Source organism: Hypanus sabinus, chromosome 5 (genome assembly GCF_030144855.1).
Source record: "Hypanus sabinus isolate sHypSab1 chromosome 5, sHypSab1.hap1, whole genome shotgun sequence".
Classification (NCBI taxonomy): Eukaryota; Metazoa; Chordata; class Chondrichthyes; order Myliobatiformes; family Dasyatidae; genus Hypanus; species Hypanus sabinus.
The window spans coordinates 146490707-146515004 of record NC_082710.1 but is presented as its reverse complement, the minus strand read 5'-3'; the positions used below and the strand labels follow the sequence as shown (position 1 = coordinate 146515004).

General features: G+C 45.5%; 1 protein-coding gene across 1 annotated transcript in view; it reads left to right on the top strand.

Moving 5' to 3' along the window:
* Positions 1-24012, top strand: part of LOC132393782 (uncharacterized protein CFAP97D2-like) — a 26844-nt gene extending 2832 nt beyond the window's left edge. The window contains exons 2-5 of the mRNA XM_059969176.1: positions 12511-12591; positions 15446-15564; positions 17121-17313; positions 23485-24012. Of these exons, the coding sequence (XP_059825159.1) occupies positions 12511-12591; positions 15446-15564; positions 17121-17313; positions 23485-23556 (465 nt within the window). The 3' untranslated portion in view covers positions 23557-24012. The remainder of the gene's footprint in view (positions 1-12510; positions 12592-15445; positions 15565-17120; positions 17314-23484) is intronic.
* Positions 24013-24298: the final 286 nt, after the last annotated feature.

Here is a 24298-nt window from a genome sequence, read left to right as displayed (position 1 = left end):
ATCCGATATGTTCATCCATAGCCTCCTTTACAGTTGCAATCAGGACACACTCAGGTTGGAGGAACAATGACTTATATTCGTCTGGGTAGCCTGCAACCTGATGGGATGAACATTGATCTCTCAATCTTCCAGTAATGCCCCCTCCTTCACCTTCATCTTTCCCTCTCTCACCTTATCTCCTTGTCTGTCCAATGCCTTCCTCTGGTGCTCCTCCCCCCATTTCTTTATTCCATGGCCTTCTGTCCTCTCCTGTTAGATTTCCCCTTCTCCAGCCCAGTATCTCTTTCACCAATCTACTTCCAAGCTTCTTACTTCACCCTCTGCCCTCCCGGTTTCACCTATCACCTGTTCTTTCTTCATCCCCTCCCCTCCACCTTTTAAATCTACTCCTCATCTTTTTAGCTCCAGTCCTGCTGAAGGGTCTCGGCCCAAAATGTTGACTGTATTCTTCTCCATAGACGCTGCCTGGCCTGCTGAGTTCCTCCAGTATTTTGTGTGTGTTGCTTGGATTTCCAGCATCTGCAGATTCTCTCTTGTTTGTGTATATATCCATTTTGTCTTTTAATTTACTATCATTGTTATTATGTTCTTTTTTTTTTGGATCCGGAGTAACAATTATTTTGTTTTTCATACATGTGTAATGGAAATGACATTAAATAATCTAGGTGTTATTTTAGAGGTTAGATAGGAAATAATTCAGAAAATGTGTAGCTAGGGTGGTTGATGGTTGGGTTGAGTGTTCTCCAATCTTGGCACATTACTCACAAATGTTTCGTCAACATGCGAGGAGACACCATCAGCGTCCTGTTAATTGTGGTGTGTTCTCCATATGCTTGGCCTTTATATACTTATCAGTCAGCTGACTGGTTGTCATTTCGGAGGTTAGGTTAGTTTTGAGGGGCAGTGAAAGTGGGGAAGGGAGAGAACAAAAGATGGAAGCATGCGACAGGGTGGAGAATGACAAATAAATTCAGAAAATAAAGAACAAATCCCATCCGAACAGGAAAAAGCTGGAAGTGTACTGCAGGTCAATCACGGTGGAGGGATATGGGGATAGACAGGGTGGGGAGATGCTGTAATGTGGCCAGTGGAAGAGGGCAAAGTGCAGTTCCACATCGGGGAACAGTGAGGTAGCTGAGGACAGAGGTGTCAGCGAGGGAGTTGGACAGAGGGGTGAAGTGAATAGTGATGGTGTTTGTGGCCCACTCCCTGAGCTCTGTCTGCACCCTATCTACAATCCTCTACCAGAGAACAGTAACTAGAACTACCTCACCAACCTCAGGCCATTTACAGTGAATTCAAATGTATTGATTCCTGTTTTATGGCAACAACTACATGTCTAAGGTTTTGGAACATGGTGAAGTTGTGAATTGTTCTTTGTCAGAATTTCAGAATCAGAATCAGAATCAGGTTTATTATCACCGGCATGTGTCATGAAATTTGTTAATATAGAAGAAAAAAGATTAGAGTTATATTGGAGATTGATATGAAAATCGAATTCTCCAACTTCTGGTAATTCCCTCCCTCTCTCTTCCCCCATCCTACCTTCACTCTGTCTCCTCTTCTAGCTGCCAATCACCTCTCATGACTCTGCCTTCTTCTACTACCCATAGTGCTTTCCCCTTAGATTCCTTCTTCACCTCTCCTGCCTATCCCCTCCCTGCTTCCCCTCCCCCACCCCTTGATCTTTCCTCTGATTGGTTTTCCACCCTTTCCCCACCTTCTTTATAGGGCCCCTGCCCCCTCCTTCTTTAGTCATGATGAAGGGTTTTGACCCCAAACGTTGACTGCTTCTTTCAATGGATGTTGCCCAACCTGCTGAGTTGCTCCCTAAAGATGTCCTGGGTGCTTTGTAGGTCTAGTACCCAAGATAGGACTGACTAGATTTATGACTCTCTGCAGCTTCTTTCAGTCCTGTACAGTAATTGCACCCCCCATACCAGACTATGATGCAGCCTGTTAGAATGCTCTCCACAGTACATCTATTCAAGTTTTTGAGTGTTTTTGTTGACATACCAAATCTGTTCAAACTCCTAATGAAGTACAGTCACTGTCTTGCCTTCTTTATGGGTGCATTGATATGTTGGGACCAGGTTAGATCCTCAGAGATCTTGACAACCAGGAACTTGAAACTGCTCACTCTCCACTTCTGATCCCTCTACGAGGATTGGTATGTGTTCCTTCATCTTACCCTTCCTGAAGTCCACAATCAGCTCTTTTGTCTTACTGACGTTGAGTACCAGGTTGTTGCTGTGACACCACTCCACTAGTTGGTATATCTCACTCCTGTACTCACTCTTGTCACCACCTGAGATTTTACCAACAACGGTCTATCTTCACTTCACTTCCTTTTTATTGAGGAAAATGCTTTTAAATCAGAAAAAATTCAGAACCAGAGTGAATAACTCTGCTGACCTCAATGCTAAACTGACTCCACAATCTACAGAATCACTTTCAAGGATTCTGTAAGTGTACAAGAATTATTTATTGACTTTTTTTTTGCATGATTTGCCTTTTTTTGCATATTGGTTGTTTGTCAGTCTTCATTAAATATAGTTTTTCATAAATTCTATTGTATTTCTTTTTTCTTCCTGTAAATGCTTCAAAAAGACACATCTCAAGGTAGTACTGTATATGGTGACATATATGTTCTTTGATAATAAACTTACTTTGAACTTGGAAGTTGGAACTCCTGCTAAAGTATTTTATTCAATAACTACTTTTCAAGAACCTGTTGTGCTTTGATATTTTGGTTAATGGGGCAGTTGTTCCATTCATCACAGTATAATTCAGACTGCACTCTTTTTCACATAATTATTCACCAGAAGGTCCAGCTGTTGAATATTTTCACTGTGAAAATTGGCTGTGGAGATGTTAATGAGATTGTCTCTGTTACAGTTATGCATAAGTATGTCACAAATCACATAGCCTCTCTGTAGCCCATTCAGAGCATGTGTCCCTCACTCAGAGGGACTCTTATTCTATCACCTTTTATGCTCAGAGAACAGAATCCCAGCCTTGTCTCTCTGTTGACATAAAGGTTTCAGCTGTGATGCAGGAGCTTCCATCATCCATGAGTGGTTGGGGATTCAAATCTCATTTAAGAAACCCAAGCTGTGAACAAGCTCTGCACTTCCAGTGTAACACTGGGAGAGTGTTGCACTGTCATATAGGCCTACACTTCCAATGTGACACTGGGAGAGTGTTGCACTGTCAGATAGCCATACACTTCCAGTGTGACACTGTGATGCACCATCAATAACTCACACTGAGACGTAAGGCGAGATATCAGCTTTTATTGACTGGAAGAAGGAACCAGGAGTGAGTGTCTATCATACTTTGTCCTGGAGACTGAGGCCGAGCGTCAGGCCTCAGATCGCCTTTATACAGGGGCCTGTGGGAGGAGCCACAGGAGCAGTCAGCAGGGAGCGTGTCCAGACAGGCACATAGTTCACCACACACTGGGAGAGAGTTGCACTGTCAGACTGGCCTGCGTTTCCAGTGTGACACTGGGAGAGAGTTGTACTGTCAGACTGGCCTGCATTTCCAGTGTGACACGGGGATATAGTTGCACTGTCAGACAGGCCTGCACTTCCAGTATGACACTAGGAGAATGTTGCACTGTCAGACTGGCCTGCACTTCCCATGTGACACTGGGAGAGGGCTGCACTGTCAGACAGACCTGCACTTCCTGTGTGACACTAGGAGAGGGCTGCACTGTCAGATAGACCTGCACTTCCAGTGTGGCACTGGGAGAGTGTTGCACTGTCAGACTGGCCTGCACTTCCAGTGTGACACTGGGAGAGGGCTGCACTGTCAGATAGGCCCGCACTTCCAGTGTGACACTAGGAGTGTGTTGCACTGTCAGACTGGCCTGCACTTCCAGTGTGACACTGGGAGAGTGTTGCACTGTCAGGCAGGCCGGCACTTCCAGTGTGACACTGGGAGAGTGTTGCACTGTCAGACAGGCCTGCACTTCCAGTGTGACACTGAGAGAGAGTTGCACTGTCAGACAGGCCTGCACTTCCAGTGTGACACTGGGAGAGAGTTGCACTGTCAGGCTGGCCTGCACTTCCAGTGTGACACTGGGAGAGAGTTGCACTGTCAGACAGGCCTGCACTTCCAGTGTGACACTGAGAGAGAGTTGCACTGTCAGGCAGGCCTGCACTTCCAGTGTGACACTGGGAGAGAGTTGCACTGTCAGGCTGGCCTGCACTTCCAGTGTGACACTGGGAGAGGGCTGCACTGTCAGGCAGGCCGGCACTTCCAGTGTGACACTGAGAGAGAGTTGCACTGTCAGGCAGGCCGGCACTTCCAGTGTGACACTGAGAGAGAGTTGCACTGTCAGGCAGGCCGGCACTTCCAGTGTGACACTGAGAGACAGTTGCACTGTCAGACTGGCCTGCACTTCCAGTGTGACACTGGGAGACAGTTACACTGTCAGACAGGCCGGCACTTCCAGGGATCAGATTCATACTTCCAGTGTAACATGGGGAAATCGTCACACTTTTAGGGATACCAATGTTCAGTAGGATATAAAAAACAAAACTCCAATGTTCACTTGTGATATGAAATATCCTACCATTTTGAAGAACACTGTCTAGATCCTGCTGCATTCAGGCATTGGTTGCTCTGGATTCCAACATCTGTCATCTTTTGTGTCTCCATTTACTGAGGAGTTGTGAACTTTATGTGTTACTAGTAAATCTCCCCCCATGAGCTTCTGGCTAATGAACTATCTGAAAAAGTTTGTATCGAGGACACAATATCAAGGAACTCTTGTAGTGATGTCCTAGGACTGAGATGATAGATCTCCAACAACCATAACCATCTTCCTTTGTACAAGGAATGACTTCAGCCACTGGTGAGATTTCCCCTTGGTATCCATTAACTTCTACCTTACTTGAGAAACTGTTTCCCCATTGGAGGAAAGTTTGGTGGGCAGAGAGCACATTTTGCAAAGATCCAGTGGGAAGGTGAGAAACTACATGGTGAGCTCCTGAGATCTGGGACACACTACCTGTATGGAACTTTCAGCAAATTGGAGGAATATTGGGAATGAAGAAGTCTGCAGATCTGGGGAGGGAGAGCAGGGAAACTGTTTCAAAGAGATGCATGGACTGGATGGGCTGACAGGATGTTGGCTGCCAACGTGGACTGATTTGGTATTGCAATTCAATGGGCTGATGAGACATTGGCTGGCAATGTGGACTGATTCTGTGCTTCAGTTTGTGTGTGATGCCAATTTCCAGTGCTAAAATATGTGGTTTTGTACTTCATGACCCTGGACAGGTCACATGTGAAAGAAACACTGGAAGTTTCATGGAAACATGATGTATTTGAGAGATGGATAGGGTGAGATGAATAACAGTGTTTCTTGTAGAGTGGAGTGCTACAGATGTTCAGACATCACATGATGTCCATGTGTTGGTGGAAAACTATGTAATTGTTGAATCAGATTAAGGGTATTGTTCATAGCCCATGTAAACACTGCAATGACTCAGTTAAGAGCTTCAGTTCCAATACGTGGCCGTCAGCTCCAGCCTCTCCTTCCAACTACTCAACGAGGCAGATATGTTATTTTCCTTTTTTTGTAGCTGAGAGCTCACTGGTTTCTCTCTCTTCTTTGTTTTATTTGAAGAGGGAAAAAACACGTTCCAGTATAGAAACGGGAAGGAAGAGTCTGACACTTCCGTGAACGTTACCTCATCGGTGACGTGCAGACTAGTTATCCAGATCAGAGGGATTCCCCGCATTTCCCTTTCCCAAATCATGCAGGAATTCTGGAAGCAAGTGACGTTGGGATCCTCAGAAGGAAGTCTCACAACAACAACTTGTATTTATATAGTTTCTAATGTATCCAAGCAACAGTTGAAGGTACAAAAGCCTGAAAGCATGTACTCGATTCAAGGACAGATTCTATCCTGCTGTTACAAGATTAATGAATAGTTTTTTAGTTTGATAAGATGAACTCTTGACTTCACAATCTACATCATGGTGACCTTGCCTACCTGCACTGCACTCACTGTAACTAGCACGTTATTCTCCATTCTGTTATTGTTTTCTCTTGTACTACTTCAATGCACTAACCGTATGAACAGTAAGCGAGAGACATTGTTCACTGTACTTTGGGACATCAAAGTTCAAAGTGAGCTTATTATCGAAATATGTATATGTTACCATACACTACTTTGTGATTCATTTTCTTACAGGCATTGACAGGAAAACTAAAGACAAACAATAGAATCTATGAAAAAACAAACACAAAGAAAGACTGACAAACAACCAATGTGCAAAAGAAGGCAAGCTGTGCAAATTCTGAAAAATATTACAATAATAAACTAATTTAGCAATTTTACTTTAGAACTCAATGGGTTAATGGGAAAAAGCTCTTTCAAGTAACTATGTGTAGCAGGGAGGGAGAGAGGAGAGAGAGGGAGAGGGAGAAAGTTAGGTCGGGGGAATTGTACAGTTCAAAACCCAGCCACCTGAAGTCACAGCTGCCAGAGGCTGACAGATGGAAGTCAGGGATGTGAAGGAGGCAGAATCAGAGAAAGGAATTAGAATAAGATTCATTATCACTGACTTGGTGAAGTGAAAGTTTTTGTTTGTGGCAGCAGTATGGTGCAAAGACATAAAATTACTATAAATTATTAAATGAATAAATAATGCAAGAAAAAAGAAATAACAAAATAGTGTTCATGGGTTCATAGACTGTTCAGAACACCGATGGCAAAGGGAAGAATTTGTTTCTGAATCATTGAACGTGGGTCATCAAGCTTCTGTACTTCCTCCCCAGTGGCAGTAACAAGAGGGGATGTAATGGATGGAAGAGATTTTGAAGTGGTGTGAGAATAAGGAGGGGAGGGGATTTGGAAGTTTTGTCGGGCTAATAATGAACGTAGGTTAGAGAACCTGGATATGTAAACCAGGAGCTAATGAGAATGAAAACACCAGGACATTTAATACACAAAGGATTCTCTCTACACCTGTGGTGAACTATGTGTGCCTGTCTGGACATGCCCCCTGCTGACTGCTCCTGTGGCTCCTCCCACAGACCCCTGTATAAAGGCGATCAAGGCCTGAGCCCGGCCTCTCAGTCTCCAGGATGTAGTATGGTGGTCACTCACTGCTGGTTCCTTCTTCCAGTCAATAAAAGCCGATATCTCACCTTTACGTCTCAGAGTGAGTTATTGATGGTGCATCAACACCACAATTGTGTATCTAGGTACAACTCAAACACCACCTATACATTTGCCAGTGACACAACTATAGTTGGCAGAATTTCAGCTGCTGATGAAGAGGTGTAGAGGAGTGAGATAGATCAGCTGGATGAGTGGTGTCACAACAACAACCTTGTACTCAACGTCAGAAAGACTGAGGAATTGATCGTGGACTTCAGGAAGGGGATGCCAAGGGGACACACACTAGTCCTCATCGAGGGATCAGCAGTGGAAAGGGTGAGCAGTTTCAAGTTCCTGGGTGTCAATATGTCTGAGGATCTATCCTGGGCCCAACATATTAATGCAATTACATAGAAAGCATGACAGCGGCTATATTTCATTAGGAATTTGAGGAGACTCGGAAATCTCTACAGATGTACTGTGTAGAGCATTCTAACTGTTTGGATCACCATCTGGTATCTGCACAGGATGAAAAATGCTGCAGAAAGTTGTAAACTCAGCCAGCTCCATTGTGGACACCAGCCTCCCCAGCATCTACGAAACCTTCAGAATGCGATGACTCAAAAAGGTGGTGTCCGTCATTAAGGACCCCCATCATCCAGGGCTTGCCCTCTTCTCATTGTTACTATCAAGAAAGAGGTACAGGAGCCTGAAGACACATGCTCAATATTTCAGAAACAGCTTATTTCCCCTCCACCATCAGATTTCTGAATGGAAAATGAACCCAGGAACATGACCTAACTATTTTTGGTATCTTTTAGCACTACTTGCTTAATTTAAAAAAATATATATAATTTATAGTTTTTATATCATGTATTGCAGTGCTCTGCTGCCTCAAAACACCACAAGACATAAGAGCAGAATTAGACCATTTGGCCCATCGAGTCTGCTCTGCCATCCAATCATGGCTCAGACATGAGGAAATCTGCAGATGCTGGAAATTCAAGCAACACACACAAAATGCTGGTGGAACACAGCAGGGCAGGCAGCATCAATAGGAAGAAGCACTGTTGACGTTTTGGGCCGAGACCCTTCATCAGTCTTGACGAAAGGTCTCGGCCCGAAACGTCGACAGTGCTTCTTCCTATTGATGCTGCCTGGCCTGCTGCGTTCCACCAGCATTTTGTGTGTGTTGATCAAATCATGGCTGATTCTTTTTTCCCCCCTCCTCAGCCCCACTCCCTGGCCTTCTCCCCATAACCTTTGATGTCGTGTCCAATCGAGAACCTATCAAGCTCTGCCTTAAATTCACCCATCAACCTGGCCTCCACAGCTGCCTGTGGTAATAAATTCCACAAATTCACCACCTTCTGGCAAAAGAAATTTCTCCACATCTCTGTTTTAAATGAACACCCCTCTATCTGAGGCTGTGCCCCTTGTCCTAGACTCTCCCATCATGGGAAACATCCTCTCTATAACTACTCTGTCTAAGCCTTTCAACATTCAATGCAATACCCCCTCATCCTTCTAAATATCAACAAGTACAGACCCATAGCCATCAAACGTTCCTTGTAAGATAACCCTTTCATTCCCAGGCTCATCTTTGTGAACCTCTTCTGAACCCTCTCCAATGCCAGAAAATCTTTTCTTAGATGAGGAACCCGAAACAGTTCACAATACTCAAGGTGAGGCCTACATCAGTGCCTTATAAAGCAACAGCATCACATCTATGCTCTTCTATTCTAGCTCTCTTGAAATAAATGCTAACATTGCATTTGCCTTCCTCACCACCAACTCTACCTGCAAGTTAACATTTAGTTTGTTCTGCACAAGGACTCCCAGATTTCAGATTTTTGGGTTTTCTTTCCATTTGGAAAGTAGTCTGCACATTTATTTCTACTTCTAAAGTGCATGACCATTTTCTTTTGTATTTCATTTGCCACTCTGTGTACATTCCCCTAATCTGTCTAAATCTTTCAGCAGCCTGTTTCCTCAACACTACCTGCCTCTCCACCAATCTTTGTATCATCTGCAAACTTGGCAACAAAGCCATCTACAAACAAGAGAAAATTTGCAGATGCTGGAAATCCAAGTACCACACATAAAATGCAGGCCAGGCAGCATACCGAAGGATTTCAGCCCAAAACATCGACTGTACTTTTCCATAGATGCTGCTTGATCTGGTGAGCTCCTCAAGCATTTTATGTGTGAAACAAAGCCATCTATTCCATCATCTAAATAATTGATTTACAGCAAAAAAAGAAATGGTCCCAACACCAATCCCTCTAAAACACCACTAGTTACTGGCAGCCAACCAGAAAAGGATCCTTTTATTGCCCCTTGTTGCCTCCTACCAGTCAGCCAATGCTCTAACCATGCCAGTAACTTTCCTGTAATACCATGGGCTCTTGGTAAGTGACCTCATGTGTGGCACTTTGTCAAAAGCCTTCTGAAAGTCCAAATATACAACATCCCCTTTATCTATCCTACTTGTAAACTCCTCAAAGAATTCCAACAGGATTGTCAGGCAAGATCTTCTCTTAAGGAAACCATGCTGACTTTGTCCTATCTTGTCCTACGTCTCCAGGTACTCCATAACCTCATCATTAACAATTGGCCTCAACATCTTCCCAACTGTTGGGGTCAGGCTAACCGGTCTATAATTTCCTTTCTGCTGCCTTCCTCCTTTCTGATGATTTTTGAAAGATCATTACTAATACCTCTACCTCTTTCAGAACCCGAGGGTGCAGTTCATCTGGTCCAGGTGACTTATTGTACCCTTAGGTCTTTCAGCTTTTTCAGCACCTTATCCGCTGTAATAACTGCACTCACTTCTCTTCCCTCATACCCTTTAATGTCTGGCACACTGCTAGTGTCTTCCACAGAGAAGACTGATGCAAAATACTCATTTAGCTCATCTGTCATCTCCTTGTCCCTCATTGTTATTTCTCCAGCCTCATTTGCTAGTGGTCCTATATCCTCTCTCATCTTCCTTTTATTTTTTACATTGTTGAAAAATCTTTTTCTATCCACTTTTATATTGTTTGCTAGCTTGCTTTCATATTTCATCTTTTCCCTCCTAATGATTCTTTTAGTTGCATTCTATAAGGTTTTAAAAGCTTCCTAATCCTCTCCCCACTAATGTTTGCTTTACTGTATGCCCTCTCTTTTGCTTTTACATTAGCTTTGACTTCCCTTGTCAGATTTCACACATTTCAAAACATACAGTATGGCAGTGATGATAAAACTGATTCTGAATCTTTGAGCATGTGGCCAAGGTAGAAAAGCAGGCTCCAGCTCACGGAGATGTTAGGTTGTAAATACTTAGGGATATGCTGACAATATTGTCAAAGGACTGATTATGACAGTGGTGCTGCTAAGAAGGGTGAGAGTTGAACCATGTAATTATTGCTGTAATCTGAAGGATCAGATTAGACTGAAGAAGAATACTCCATGACAACGGGCTGTTCATACTGATTACATTGCTGAAGTCTGTTTGGCCAAGTTTTGTCAGTGGAGCAATTAGATGTGTATAAAAGAACTTCAAAGTTATGTGTGGTTTACTTCCTGTTCACTCTTATTCTCAAGGATGAAAATTTAGCTGACCTTGGGGTCTGGTTTTGGACAGAGTCTGTAATAAGGTAATGTTTGTGCAGATGGTCCTTTCAGGCCCTCCATTTTAAGGGGAGATTGAAGCTGGGTGTAGATAATATGAAGAGTTTATCTATTGTTTCCACTAGCAGGGTTACTGGTGATTGAAGGTAGAAGGTGAAGGTGATAGTGGAAAGAACAAGAGGGTGCAATTCCAGTGACTCAGGTTCAATTATGACCTCTATGTTCGCTGTGGGTGGGGTGCTCCAGATTCCCCCCACATCTGAAGATATGCAGGTTGGTAGGCTGATTAGCTGCTTGATTACTGTCCCCTCCTTTGTAGGTGGTAGTAAAATTTGGGAGCAGGTGATGGGAATGTGGGGAGAACCGAATAGGATTAGGTGTAAATGGGTGGTTGGTGGCATTGGGCATTGTCTCAGTGGCCAGAGGACCTACTCCTTTGCATGAAACCGTGCAGAAATGGAGAGAGAGTTGTGAAAGGGGATTGAGCAAGTACTTGAAGAAAAGGCTGTGAGCTGTGAGCTGTGAAGAAGGAGTGAGTAATCAAAGGGCTTTCAAACAGCTGACATAGCACAACGGAGAAGTGGCCTCCTTTTGCACTGTCGAGCAAGGGTCCACCCTACAATGCAGCTGGTCAGACTCGCAGCCTCTCCCAGCCCAGACCTGAAGAAAACCTGGGGTAGGACACACGTGCTGGCAGGTTCACGAGGTTGGTTCCAGCAAGGCTGCATCAGCGGATCTCATGGAGACCAACAGCTCCATTACTCTGTCAGAGGCTCTCGTGAAACCGACATCAAAAATGTCATATGAGACCAAAGTAATCAATAGCTGGTAGTTAATGTGCACAATCCAACACTGAACAGGCTAATATCACACAACCATATCAAAGTTACTGCACAAAAACAGGTCTTTCAGCCAATGGAGCAAAACTCACAAAGACAGCAGTTAAATTTCATGCCTGTGGAGATTTTGTATGTCACCCGAGACAATTGCAAATTTCTACAGACGTACCGTGGAGAGTACTCTAACTGGTTGCATCACTATTTGGTATGGAGCAGCCACTGCACAGCATTGGAAAAAGCTGCCGAAAGCTGTAAACTCAGCCAGCTCCATCATAGGCACTAGCCTCCGTAGGATCCAGGACACCTTCAAGGAGCGATGCCTCAAAAAGGCAGCATCCATCATTGAAGTCCCCTGTCACCCAGAACATGCCTTCTTCTCATGGCTACTGTCAGGAAGGAGGTACAGGAGACGGAAGGCACACACTCAATGATTCAGGAGCAGCTTCCCCTCTGCCATCAGATTTCTGAATGGACAATGAAACCATGAACACTACCTCAGGACTTATTTTGGCTCTACTTAAATTGGACTATTTTATACTGTATATACTTTCAACTTAATTCATGGTTTTTATCATTAAGTATTGCATTGTACTGCTGCCACAAAAACAACAGATTTCACGACGTGTGCAGTGATATGAAACCTGATTGTGATTCTGAAATGCTTGGGGAGATCAGCAGGCCAAGCAACATCTATGGGGGGAAATGGGCAGTTCATATCTCGGGTTCAGGCCCGTCCTTAAAACATGACACATGCACCCCGTTCAGTACTCTACAACTGAGATGGGGGTCACAAGACTGGAATGGATAGAGGGACAGTCTCAAGGGGCTGATTCTCACTCTGGGTACGTAGTTTACTAATGTCTACTTAATTTTAAATGCTCTGTTCATTGCCAAAATATTCCTAACGGCTTATCAGTGGAATTCTCTTGTAGGTACAAGCGGTTAAATCAATGGTTGACAACCACTCTCCTGAAACCTTCTCTCATCTTCAACTGAAATTTAAGAAGCTAAAGGTAAGGTGTTCCTTGTCTTCTCCTGTGTGGTCATTTCTCCCCAGGGCTGTGCACTTTCACACGAAAGTGTGTCAATATGTCTCCCTATACCATTGAAACTCAGTGAAATACACAAAAGGGGCAGAGGTGGGCAAGAGGTTACTCCTGAGACAGAAGCACTGGCCAGGAAAGGTTGGTGCAGGTTGATGTGGAGGGGTGAAGAATTGACAGTCTCAGACAAATCGTCTGTGAGCTCAGGAGAGCTGAAAGGATGGAGAATCGTCCTTCCCACTGGGAGAGTCATGTTGAAGAGCAGAGGTGGGTTTGGAGGAGGCTGATGTACACAGACAGAGAGTGAGTCCCACAGTGAGGGGTGGGAGCAGGCTGTGTGGGGCGGAAACGCCAGCACAGACCGATTAGATTGTTTGAGCTGCATAAGCTACGTGTTTATTTGTAGACTGCTATTGTCACATTTGGTGTGCGCCTTCGTGCCTCAGTTGGACCCTGGCTCGCAGTGTCTGCCGGAAGAGCTGCACCAGCTGATTTTCATAGCCTGCCTGTGTTAAGAGAGACCTCAATGACATTGAGTGACACTGGGAAATGGAGCATTAGTGATATCAATTATCACACGTGCCAGTTCCCTGTCACATCACCCTGCTGTTTATCATTGCATTGGCAGATCAGGGCTGTTGGGGGAAAACAACTGTGACATGTGTGTAAATGGGATGGGAAATGGTGAAAATGTCTTTTACTTATTGTTCTTGATCTGCAGAGGCCCCTAGTTGCACAGAGTGGAAATGTGCCAATATTACTTTAGATACTGCCAGTGCTGAAGAGTCAACTAGTGGGGCAGGTCAAGGAGAAGGAGAAATGCTGGGGGTATGTGGTGCATCAGATTGAACCTAGGCTGACACTGGTGTGTGGCATTGCACAAGATGCTGGAGGAACTCAGCAGGTCAGGCAGCATCTCTGGAGGGACATTTTGGGTCGAGGCCCTTCAACAGGACTAGAAAGGGACGATAACTGGTATAAAAAGGTGTGGAGTAAGAGCTGGTGTGTGTTGGGATCTAGGTGAGGGAGGAGGGAGAGTGGGAATGATGTTAGAAGCTGAGAGGTGATGGGTAGAAGGAGCAAAGGGCTGAAGAAGGTGGATCTGATAGGAGCAGAGAGTGAAGGGAAGGAGAATTGTAGGGAGGAAGATGTGGGTGATGGCAGATCGAGACGGCAAGGGAGAGGAAGGGTGGGATAAGGGGAAACAAGTAAGTGGTATGGAGAGTTGCAGTGTCAGAAGAGATTTCTGAAGTGGCAGAGATGTCACCTTTTACTGGAACAGCAGTGGGTTCTCTTAAACCTTTACCTGTAGCCATTATCAGAGTGCTCACTGCGTCAGGGACGAAGAAAAGAAGGTTTGCATTTCTAAGTTGTTGTTCAGCAGCTCCTCGTGAAGACCCAAAGCATTTATAGTCAATGGGATCCCCGAAGTTCATTTGTTACTGCCTTGAACCAAATTCCGCTGTTGATTTAAACACAGCATGATCCCACAGCAGCAATGTCAATGGCCAGTTTTTTATGCTGCCATGTGAATATCAAAGGTCGATGACATCTCACCAGGGTTAGGGTTAGCAATGATTCTCCCTTCACAGATGCATCTGACCCACATTTTGCTTCAGCTTCAGGTTTTCAGCACTTGCACCATTTTGCATTGTCTTATTATGGTGCCTCCAACAGAGCATCACTCCCACAATCTGATTTGTGACTGTGACAGTACAAAAGCCCCTCCAACAGAGCAGTACTCCCACAATCTGATCTGTGACTGTGACAGTGCAAAAGCCCCTGCACCAGAGCATCACTCCCACAATCTGATCTGTGACTGTGACAGTGCAAAAGCCCCTCCAACAGAGCATCACTCCCACAATCTGATCTGTGACTGTGACAGTGCAAAAGCCCCTCCAACAGAGCAGCACTCCCACAATCTGATCTGTGACTGTGACAGTACAAAAGCCCCTGCACCAGAGCATCACTCCCACAATCTGATCTGTGACTGTGACAGTGCAAAAGCCCCTGCACCAGAGCATCACTCCCACAATCTGATTTGTGACTGTGACAGTGCAAAAGCCCCTGCACCAGAGCATCACTCCCACAATCTGATCTGTGACTGTGACAGTGCAAAAGCCCCTCCAACAGAGCAGCACTCCCACAATCTGATCTGTGACTGTGACAGTGCAAAAGCCCCTTCACCAGAGCATCACTCCCACAATCTGATCAGTGACTGTGACAGTGCAAAAGCCCTTCCACAGTGCAGTACTGCCTCGGCACTGATCAACCAGCCATGCAGCACTCCCTAGAACCACCTTTCCCACAAAGTAACCTCCCCCCAGTACTTCCCCTCTCACAGTGTGATGCACCCTCAGTACTGCCTTTCCCACTGGGACCCTCACTCAGTACCTCTTTCTCACAGTGTAACCCTCTGTCCCACTCCCCCCCCAGTACTGCTCCTCCCACAGTGTGAACCTCCCTCCAAACAGTGTGATGCTCCTACATTGTGTGGTTTCCTCTGTACTGCGTCAGCCAGGGCCAAGCTGAGGTAATTGATTTAAATCGGGGCGCAGCCACTGGTGCCTGATCCACTGCAGACACACTGCTTCAGTGGCTGTGAATCTCTCGGGGGAGCGGGAGGTGGGGTCTGGGGGCCCTGGAAGGTGCAGTGCAGACCTGATACCGTTTATTTGTGTGGGACTTGGCCCCGTCTCTTCCCTCAGAGCTCCAGCTGCTTCCTGGTGGCCGGTTTCATCCCTTCCCATTAAAGGCAATGTTTGTGTATTCCGCTCTGGCACCTCGGTTAGGTGTACTGACTGTTGTTGGCCTTCAAACACAGCTTGAGGACGACCGTCTCTCCACCATCGAGAAAAACAACAAGAAACTGCTGGAGAAGATGTCAACGATCATGAGGACAACCGGGCGAGTTGACAATACGAATGAATACAAGATGAAAAGGTGCCTTATCTTCCAGTGGATAGTTAAATGGCAACCTGCTCCATCCTCAGCGCCTGAACCGTGATACACGGTGGTGCTTGCCTGTTTGACACATCTGGCTTGGCCACAGGGCCCGGCCTGCTCTCAAACTAAAGCAGCAAACCAGGCAGCTCACCAATCCTCAGATGACCCTGGCAAAAAAAGTCTCCAGTCAGTTCCTTACTATTCCTCCAAAGTCATGCAAGTATATCCAATCATAAACAACAGAAGATTGCAAATGCTGGAAATCCGACTGTGCGTGTTGCTCAAATACATCCAGCATTTCTTGGAGGTTGCTGTTGAATCCAGTTCCACTGTCCTTTCGGGGAGTATGACCCTGACCATAGGAACATGCAGTACATAAATATTCCCCCCTCCCACCACCCCTACCCCAGCCACCCTGGTTCTTCTGGTCACCTAGCCTCCTGCCCATGGAAACTGTCTCTCTTTGTTTATACCATCAGACATGGGAGCAGAATTAGGCCATTTGGCCCAGCGAGTCTGCTTTGCCGTTCCATCATGGTTCATTTATTATAGCTCTCAACCTCAAACTCCTGCCTTCTCCCTGTAACCTTGACACCCTGACTTATCAAGAACTTAGCAACCTCTGCTTTAAATATGCCCAATGACTTGGCCTCCATAGCCATCAGTGGCAATGAATTCCACAGATTCATCACACTCTGGCTAAAAAATATTCCTCCTCATCTCTGTTCTGAAGGGGCATCCTTGTATTTCAAGGCAACCTGCTATTCTGAGGCTGTGGTCGTACATTCTCTCCATGTTCACTTTATCTAGGCCTTCCAATATTCAATAAGTTCCAATGAGATCCCCCCTCATTCTTCTAACCTCCAGTGAGTACAGGCTCAAAGCTGATAAACATTCCCCACACGTTAACCCTTTCATTCCCAGGATAATTCTCATGAAATTCTTCTGGACCCTCTCCAAATATACTCTTGCAACGCCCTTCTTGATTTTGAGTTTTCATTTAGATTCCGAGGAGAGAGGTTGCATTTTGTCCAGTCTCTCCCTCTAGAAATGGTCCAATAAACTTCTTCCACATTCTCCCCTGGGCTCCAGCATCTTATTAAAGGTGAGATTGGGACAGGACCTAGTGCTCTAGCTGGGAGATAACCTGGGAGCCTGTTAACCGGAGGCAGTATTGAAGCTGTCGGAGGGGCTGTGTTGGTTGGGACTACTGTTGGTTGGACGGTGAGGGTAAAACATCTCACTAAGTTATTTAAAATAAAATCAAGGGACTTTGTCCAGTGCTTTGTCTACATTCCCCCTGCTGATGGTCCATCTGTGTGGAACTTGACGCTGTGGCTCCTCCTGCAGTAATTGTCCGGAAGTATGTTTTTGTAGAATTGTAATCATTTGTCGGAGGAAGTTACAGACGCAGGGGACTGGCCCTGTGGTTAAGAAGGGAGGAGGGATGCAGAAGATGTCCAGGGAATTACAGACCATCAGACCTGAGGGTGACAGGGTGATCTGGATGACTGCGAGCTCTTTCTTACATTGCCGTCCTGTTTGTGAATCAGTTTGAACAGGGAGAGGCGGCAACGGGAGCTGGAAAGAGTAAATCGTGAGAACAAGGCAATGCGGGCTCGCCTCAAACAGGTCGAGCCACAGTACAACCACCTCAAGTGGCTTGAGGACTTCAATAAATCGGAGAAATACATGGACAACATTGCTCGCTACCCCCGTGGCTGGTACATTGCACAGAAATCAAAGGTAACACCCTGAATCCTAGAGGAAGACCATCTCTGCTCCTGACTGTCTTCAATCTCTCAATAACTGTCCATCACTTGAGGTTTCCCTCTACATCTGCTTGACTGTGAGGCCAGTTTAATTCCTGTTAAGGAATACAAATATTCCTAGGGCCACATAACATGCTTTAACTTCTCCTTGCTCTAATCTTTAACTCTATTTTTTATATAATTCTTTATAATTGTAAATGGTGTTTTTGTTGCATGTTGCACCAAAGCACGCCAGTGAATTCCCAGTAGATGTAAATACACTGTCTATGGTGAATAAAGGTGATCCTTGATCCTTGCAACTCCCTGGGATCTCTGAACTCCTTCAGTTCCTGTCACGATGTTCAGGATACCTATTACTGGAAATGATGTTGATGTACCATCAATAACTCTGAGACGTGGGTTAAGGTAGGCTTTTATTGGCTGGAAGAAAGCACAAGCAGCAAGTGACCATCATGCAACATCCTGGAGACTGAGGAAGGGTCTGTGGCTCCAAACGCCTTTATACCGGGGTCTGTGGGAGGAGCCACAGGAGCAGTCAGTGGGGGGAGCATGTCCAGACAGGTATATGTATTTCACCACATTCACCCCCCCCCCCTTTGTTTTAAAAGAGAGTCCCCATGGGGCGAAGTTTCTTACAAGTATATTTACAGGTTAAGTCTATCAGGTGGTCGAATCTGTCGCTGTGATCTATGTAGCACTGGCTGTGATTGCACAGGTGCCGGTGGTGATTGCACCGGAGACGGTGATTGTGCTGGTTCCGGCCTAACTGGAGGTGTCAGCCCACTAGGCATCAGTGATCCCTCACGCGTGTGGGAGGCGCCTGGTATATGCGCGTGCAAGACGCCCGGTATAGGAGTGTTGTGAGGAGTCTGTGCAGGGCTTCGTGTGCGCGGTGTCACCTCGGGTACAGGGTTCATAGTTACCGTGGAGTGTTCGGGGTAGTGGTCTGCTGCTCCTGCGGGTGCCAGGTCGCGGACGGAGTCCATGTCCTCTCGCCCATCAGGTAAGACCACGTAGGCATATTGGGGGTTCGCATGTAGAAGGTGAACCCTCTCGAACAGCGGGGAGTATTTATTACTCCTCACATGTTTCCGGAGCAGCACTGGCCCTGGGGATGCCAGCCAAGCTGGTAGGGTGGTCCCAGTGGCAGACTTCCTGGGAAAAGAGTATAGGCGCTCGTGAGGGGTGGCATTGGTGGACGTGCATAACAGGGAGCGGATAGAGTGGAGTGCCTCGGGGAGGACCTCCTGCCATCGAGAGACCGGCAACCCTTTTGACTTAAGGGCTAAAAGTGTGGCCTTCCACACTGTGGCATTCTCCCTCTCCACCTGTCCATTTCCCCGGGGATTATAGTTCGTGGTCCTACTAGTAGCAATGCCCCTAGCCAGCAGGTACTGGCATAGCTCATCACTCATAACGGAGGACCCTCTATCACTGTGGATATAGCAGGGGTATCCAAACAGAGTGAAGAGCTGGCACAGGGCTTTTATGACGGATGTGGCAGTGGTGTCGGGGCAGGGGATGGCAAAAGGGAACTGTGAGTACTCGTCGATAATGTTGAGAACGTAGGCATTGCGGTTGGTGGAGGGAAGGGGGCCCTTAAAGTCAACACTCAGTCGCTCAAAAGGGCGAGTGGCCTTGATAAGTTGCGCCTTTTCAGGATGGTAGAAGTGCGGTTTGCACTCAGCGCAGACTTGGCAGTCCCTGGTCATCGTCCTGATGTCCTCAAGGGAGTAAGGCAGGTTCCGGGCTTTCACGAAATGGTAAAATTGGGTGACCCCCGGGTGGCAAAGATGTGCATGGAAGGCGTATAGCTGGTCGAGCTGTGCGCTGGCACACGCTCCCCGGGATAGGGCATCAGGGGGCTCATTGAGCCTTCCAGGCCGGTACAGGATATCATAGTTGTAGGTGGAGAGTTCGATTCTCCACCACAAAATTTTATCATTTTTGATTTTGCCCCACTGTTGGTTGCTGAACATGAACGCAACTGAGTGCTGGTCAGTCAGCAAGGTGAACCTTTTGCCAGCGTCACTAAGTGATGTCTTGCATAGACAGAGTTCACCAGCCACAGGTACTGTCTTTTGATGGCGTCCGGTGCCCCTTGGTAGGTCAGCAGGTCCCTGATAAGGGAGCAAACTTTCAGGCTGATCCTCGAAAGGAGGATTCTGTGCATGATAGCGGGCTCAGTTGCACGAACCTCCTCCAAGTATGATTGGAAGCATGCAAGCCAGAGTTCAAAGGCAAGAGCTGCTTCTGAGTCTTGAGGGTCAATGTCCAATTTTTCCGGATGTAAAGTGCTTTCCATGTTTTAAAATTTCCAGCCAATAAAATTAATGCACCATCAATAACTCTGAGACGTGGGTTAAGGTAGGCTTTTATTGGCTGGAAGAAAGCACAAGCAGCAAGTGACCATCACACATCCTGGAGACTGAGGAAGGGTCTGTGGCTCCAATCGCCTTTATACCGGGGTCTGTGGGAGGAGCCACAGGAGCAGTCAGCGGGGTGGGGGGGGGGGCGTGTCCAGACAGGGATATGTAGTTCACCACAGATGCCTTCAGCTGCTTACATAGAACGCTAAGGCACAGCCCAAGCTTGTCCAACTTGTCCTTATAGTTAATGCACTCCTATCTAGGCAAAGTCCCGGTGAATCTCTTCTGCACACTCTCCAAATCGTTCATATTCTTTCTGTAGTGCAACAACCAGAACTACACACAATATTCCAAATGTGATTTATACAGCAGAGCAAGACCTGCCAACTTTTATTTTCAATACCCTGATTAATGAAGGCAAGCATGGCATTATGTCCCTGGGCTCCGGTACTCCATCCCTTCATTTGAAATATTTCTTAAAACCTCAAGCTTTTGGCTACTGTTTCTTTTCTGCAGCGTGATGTCAGTAGTCGCTTTTGGCCACCTACAAAGCACCTTGAGGTGTCTCACTGGGTTAGAGGGTGAACCGCGTGTCATTATGAAGCACACTGAACGCTGGAGAGTGCAGTGGGACAAAAGCACTACAAGAACAGTTATATTACAGTAATCCAGAGGCCTGGCGATCCAAGTTCAAGCCCCACCACGGCAACTGTGGAACATAGAAAACAAGTATTTTGTAATGGTTACAAACAAGAGAAAATCTGCTGATGCTGGAAATCAAAGCAACACACACAAAGTCCTGGAGGAACTCAGCAGGCCTGGCAGCCTGGCCTGCTGAGTTCCTCCAGCATTTTGAATGTTATTTTTTATTGGTGACTCAAGAACAACTGGGTCGTCATAAAAATCCATGTAGTTCACTGGATCTGTTATATTTGTCGATAAACCATCCAGACCCATTCTATTTGTCCTACTCTTAAATCCTCTAACCTAAAAGGCCCAGCAAGCCACCTGGTTCGAGGGCAGTTAGGGATGGGTAATAAATGCTGGCCTGGCCAGTAACACCCTCATCCAGAGAAGTGTTCACTGACACCATCACTGGTCCATTGGATCTTAGTATTGTTATAAGTGGTAAAAGTGGTTAGAAAACAGAAAATGTATTAAAGGACAACGATTTCTGTATATTGGAGGGTCTTCATTTGTGGGTTGACTTTATAAATTAATTCCCATGGCATTGAATTTCCCCCAGATGTTCTTTGCATCCACAGCTCTCCACACATCGATTTCAAGTGAAGGTGTGACTTGTGGCTCGGTGGACAGCACTCCTACCTCTGAGACAGAGGGTTGTAGGTTCAAATCCCACCACAGGGTCAAGATCTGTGTTACCAGGCCAAGCTTCTGCTTCACTTAAAGCTAACCTGAGTGAGGTGGATACTTAAGTGGAGAGTTCCTGAAGAATGGACGATTTATCTCTGGTGTTTTCAAAAACAGATTGTCTTGTCATAACTCCAAAGCCTATGGGAACTTGCTGGACATCACATCTGTAAACACCTTCATAAAGCTTTATTTACATCCACAGCGATGACGTGCGCTTTGATGATGAAACATATCAATTCCTGCCTAGGAAGCAACTTGGCTTCCAATTTACCTTCTGGCACAACAGATGCCATTTCATTGGCTCTTCGCTCAACCCTGGGACATCTGGACAGCAAAGATGCACACACCAGGATGCTCTTTATCAACTACAGCTCAGCATTTAATACCATCATCCCCTCAGAATTAATCAATAAGCTGCAAGACCTTGGCCTCAGTACCTCCTGGTGCAATTGGATCCTCAGTTTCCTCACTTGCAGACCCTAGTGTGTTTGGATTAGCAACAGCATTTCTTCCATAATCTCTACCAGCACAGGTGCACCACAAGGCTGTGTGTTTAGCCCCCTGCTCTACTCGCTGTACACATATGATTGTGTGGCTAAGCACAGCTCCAATGCCATATTTAAGTTTGCAGATGATGCTACTGTTGTAGGCCAAATCAAAGGTGGTGATGAGTCAGCATACAGGAGAGAGACTGAAAATCTGGCTAGGTAGTGCCACCACAACAACAACCTGTCACTCAATGTCACCAAGACCAAGGAGCTCATTATTGACTTCAGGAGGAGGAATCCAGAGGTCCAAGAGGCAGTCCTCATCGGGGGATCAGAGGTAGAGAGGATCAGCAACTTCACATTCCTCAGAGTTATCATTTCAGAGGACCTGTCCTGAGTACAGCATGTAAGTGCAATTATGAAGAAAGCACGCAGCACCTCCACTTCCTAAGAAGTTTGAGAAGATCTCTGAGGATCTAACCTGGTCCTAACATATCAATGTAGTTTTAAAAGAAGGCAAGACAGCGGTTATATTTCATTAGGAGTTTGAAGCGATTTGGCATGTCAACAAATACACTCAAAAACTTCCATAGATGCAGCAAGGAGAGCATTCTGACAGGCTGCATCACTGTCTGGTATGGGGAGGGGGGGGGGGGGGCTACTGCTCAGGACCGAAAGAAACTGCAAGGATTGTAAATTTAGTCGGCTCCACCTTGGGTACTAGCCTACGAAGTACCCAGGACATCTTCAAGAAAGGCAGCGTCCATTATTAAAGACCTCCAGTACCCAGGGCAGGCCCTTTTCTCACTGTTACCATCAGGTAGGAGGTACAGAAGCCTGAAGGCACACACTCAGCAATTCAGGAACAGCTTCTTCCCCTCTGCCATCCGATTCCTAAATGGACGTTGAATCTTTGGACACTACCTTGCATTTTTAATATACAGTATTTCTGTTTTTGCACATTTTAAAATCTATTCAATATATGTAATTGATTTACTTTTTTATTTATTATTATTTATTTTATTTATTACTATTTTTTCTCTCTGCTAAATTATGTACTGCATTGAACTGCTGCTGCTAAGTTAACAAATTTCATGTCACGTGCCGGTGATAATAAACCTGATTCTGATTCTGAATGACAGCTAAGTCTTTGACAAACATCTACAGATGTGTGGCAGGGTGTATATTGACTGGCTGCACCACTACCTAGTTTGGAAACACCAATGCTCTTGAACATAAAATCTTGGAAAAAGTAGTCAATACAGCCCACCCCACCACGGGTAAAGCCCACCCCACCACGGAGCACACACAGAGTGTTGTCCCGGGAGAGCAGCATCTACTGTCAGGGACCCCCACCACCCAGGTCATGCTCTCTTCTCACTGTTGCCATTAGGAAGAAGGTACAGGTTCAAGAATAGTTATTACCCCTCAGCCATCTTGAACTAGAGAGGTTAGCTTCACTTGCCCCATCAACCAATGGACTCACTTTCAAGAACTCTTCATCTCATGTTCTTGATATTTATTGCTTATTTATCTATTTGTTTATTATTTCTTTCTCTTTACATTTGCACAGTTTGTTGTCTTTTGTACAGTGATTGTCTGCCCTGTTGCTGCGGCCTTTCATTGAATCTATTACGGCTATTGGATTTATTGAGTATGCCCACAAGAAAATGAATGTCAGGGTTGTGATAATAAACTTACTTTGAACTTTTGATTGGCCTTTAAAGGTGGCATTAATTGCTACAGAAATTAGTGCCCTCCTTTTCTCAATGGAGCTTTTCTGAAATTCATGTTTAGTTTGTGATATAACAAGTGTGGTTGTGTATATTTTGAGGTAAAGTTGAAATTTTGAGGCTGATTTGACTCCACTTATTGCCGAGTTATTTTTTTAATACTTATTTTACATTTTGCCAGCCCAAGTCAAAAGCAAAATCAGCAAAAGATTCCAAAAAGAGCAAAAACGTACAAGTGAAGAGATCGACGTGAAGGATAGCAGAGGAAGGAAGCAAAGCCGTCGTTCTACGGCTCAACTGGTTCCACACTGCATTCTCAGTATGAGCTCTGTCACAATGCTAATTAATCCAGACTAAATAACTCCCTTTCAACCTCTGGTTCAGATCATAAATAGCATCTGCATCTGTCACTACTCCATGTGGAAGGTTTCAGAACCAGTAACTGAGATCAGCCACACCTCATTCATCCTTTGTCTAATTCTCACCGACAGTGATGTTTATCATGAAAGCAATGTGCTGAGTTTGAAATAAATTGTGTCAACACAAGCATGTCCATATGTTTATAAGAAGGTACACTGAAATAAAAGTGCTGCTTTACATAATTGATAGTTGTAAAACTGGAAGAATTGGTGCTTGTTGTGGGTCATAAGACCATAAGATGTAAGAGCAGAAGTAGGCCGTTCGGCCCATTGAGTCTGCACTGTCATTCGATCATGGGCTGATCCAATTCTTCCAGTCATCCCCACTCCCCTGCCTTCTCCCCATACCCTTTGATGCCCCGGCTAATCAAGAACCTTAAGTGGGCAGAATTCTCATCTCTTTCTCATGGAACCACAGTTTCAAACCCACTGCAGAGGTTTAAGCACAAAATTCTCAGCTACAGGGAAAAATGCGTGTGAAACTGTGGAATTCATTACCACAGATGGCTGTGTTCGTCAAGTCATTGGGTTTATTTAAAGTGGAGGTTGAAAGGTTCTTGATTAGTAAGGGCATCA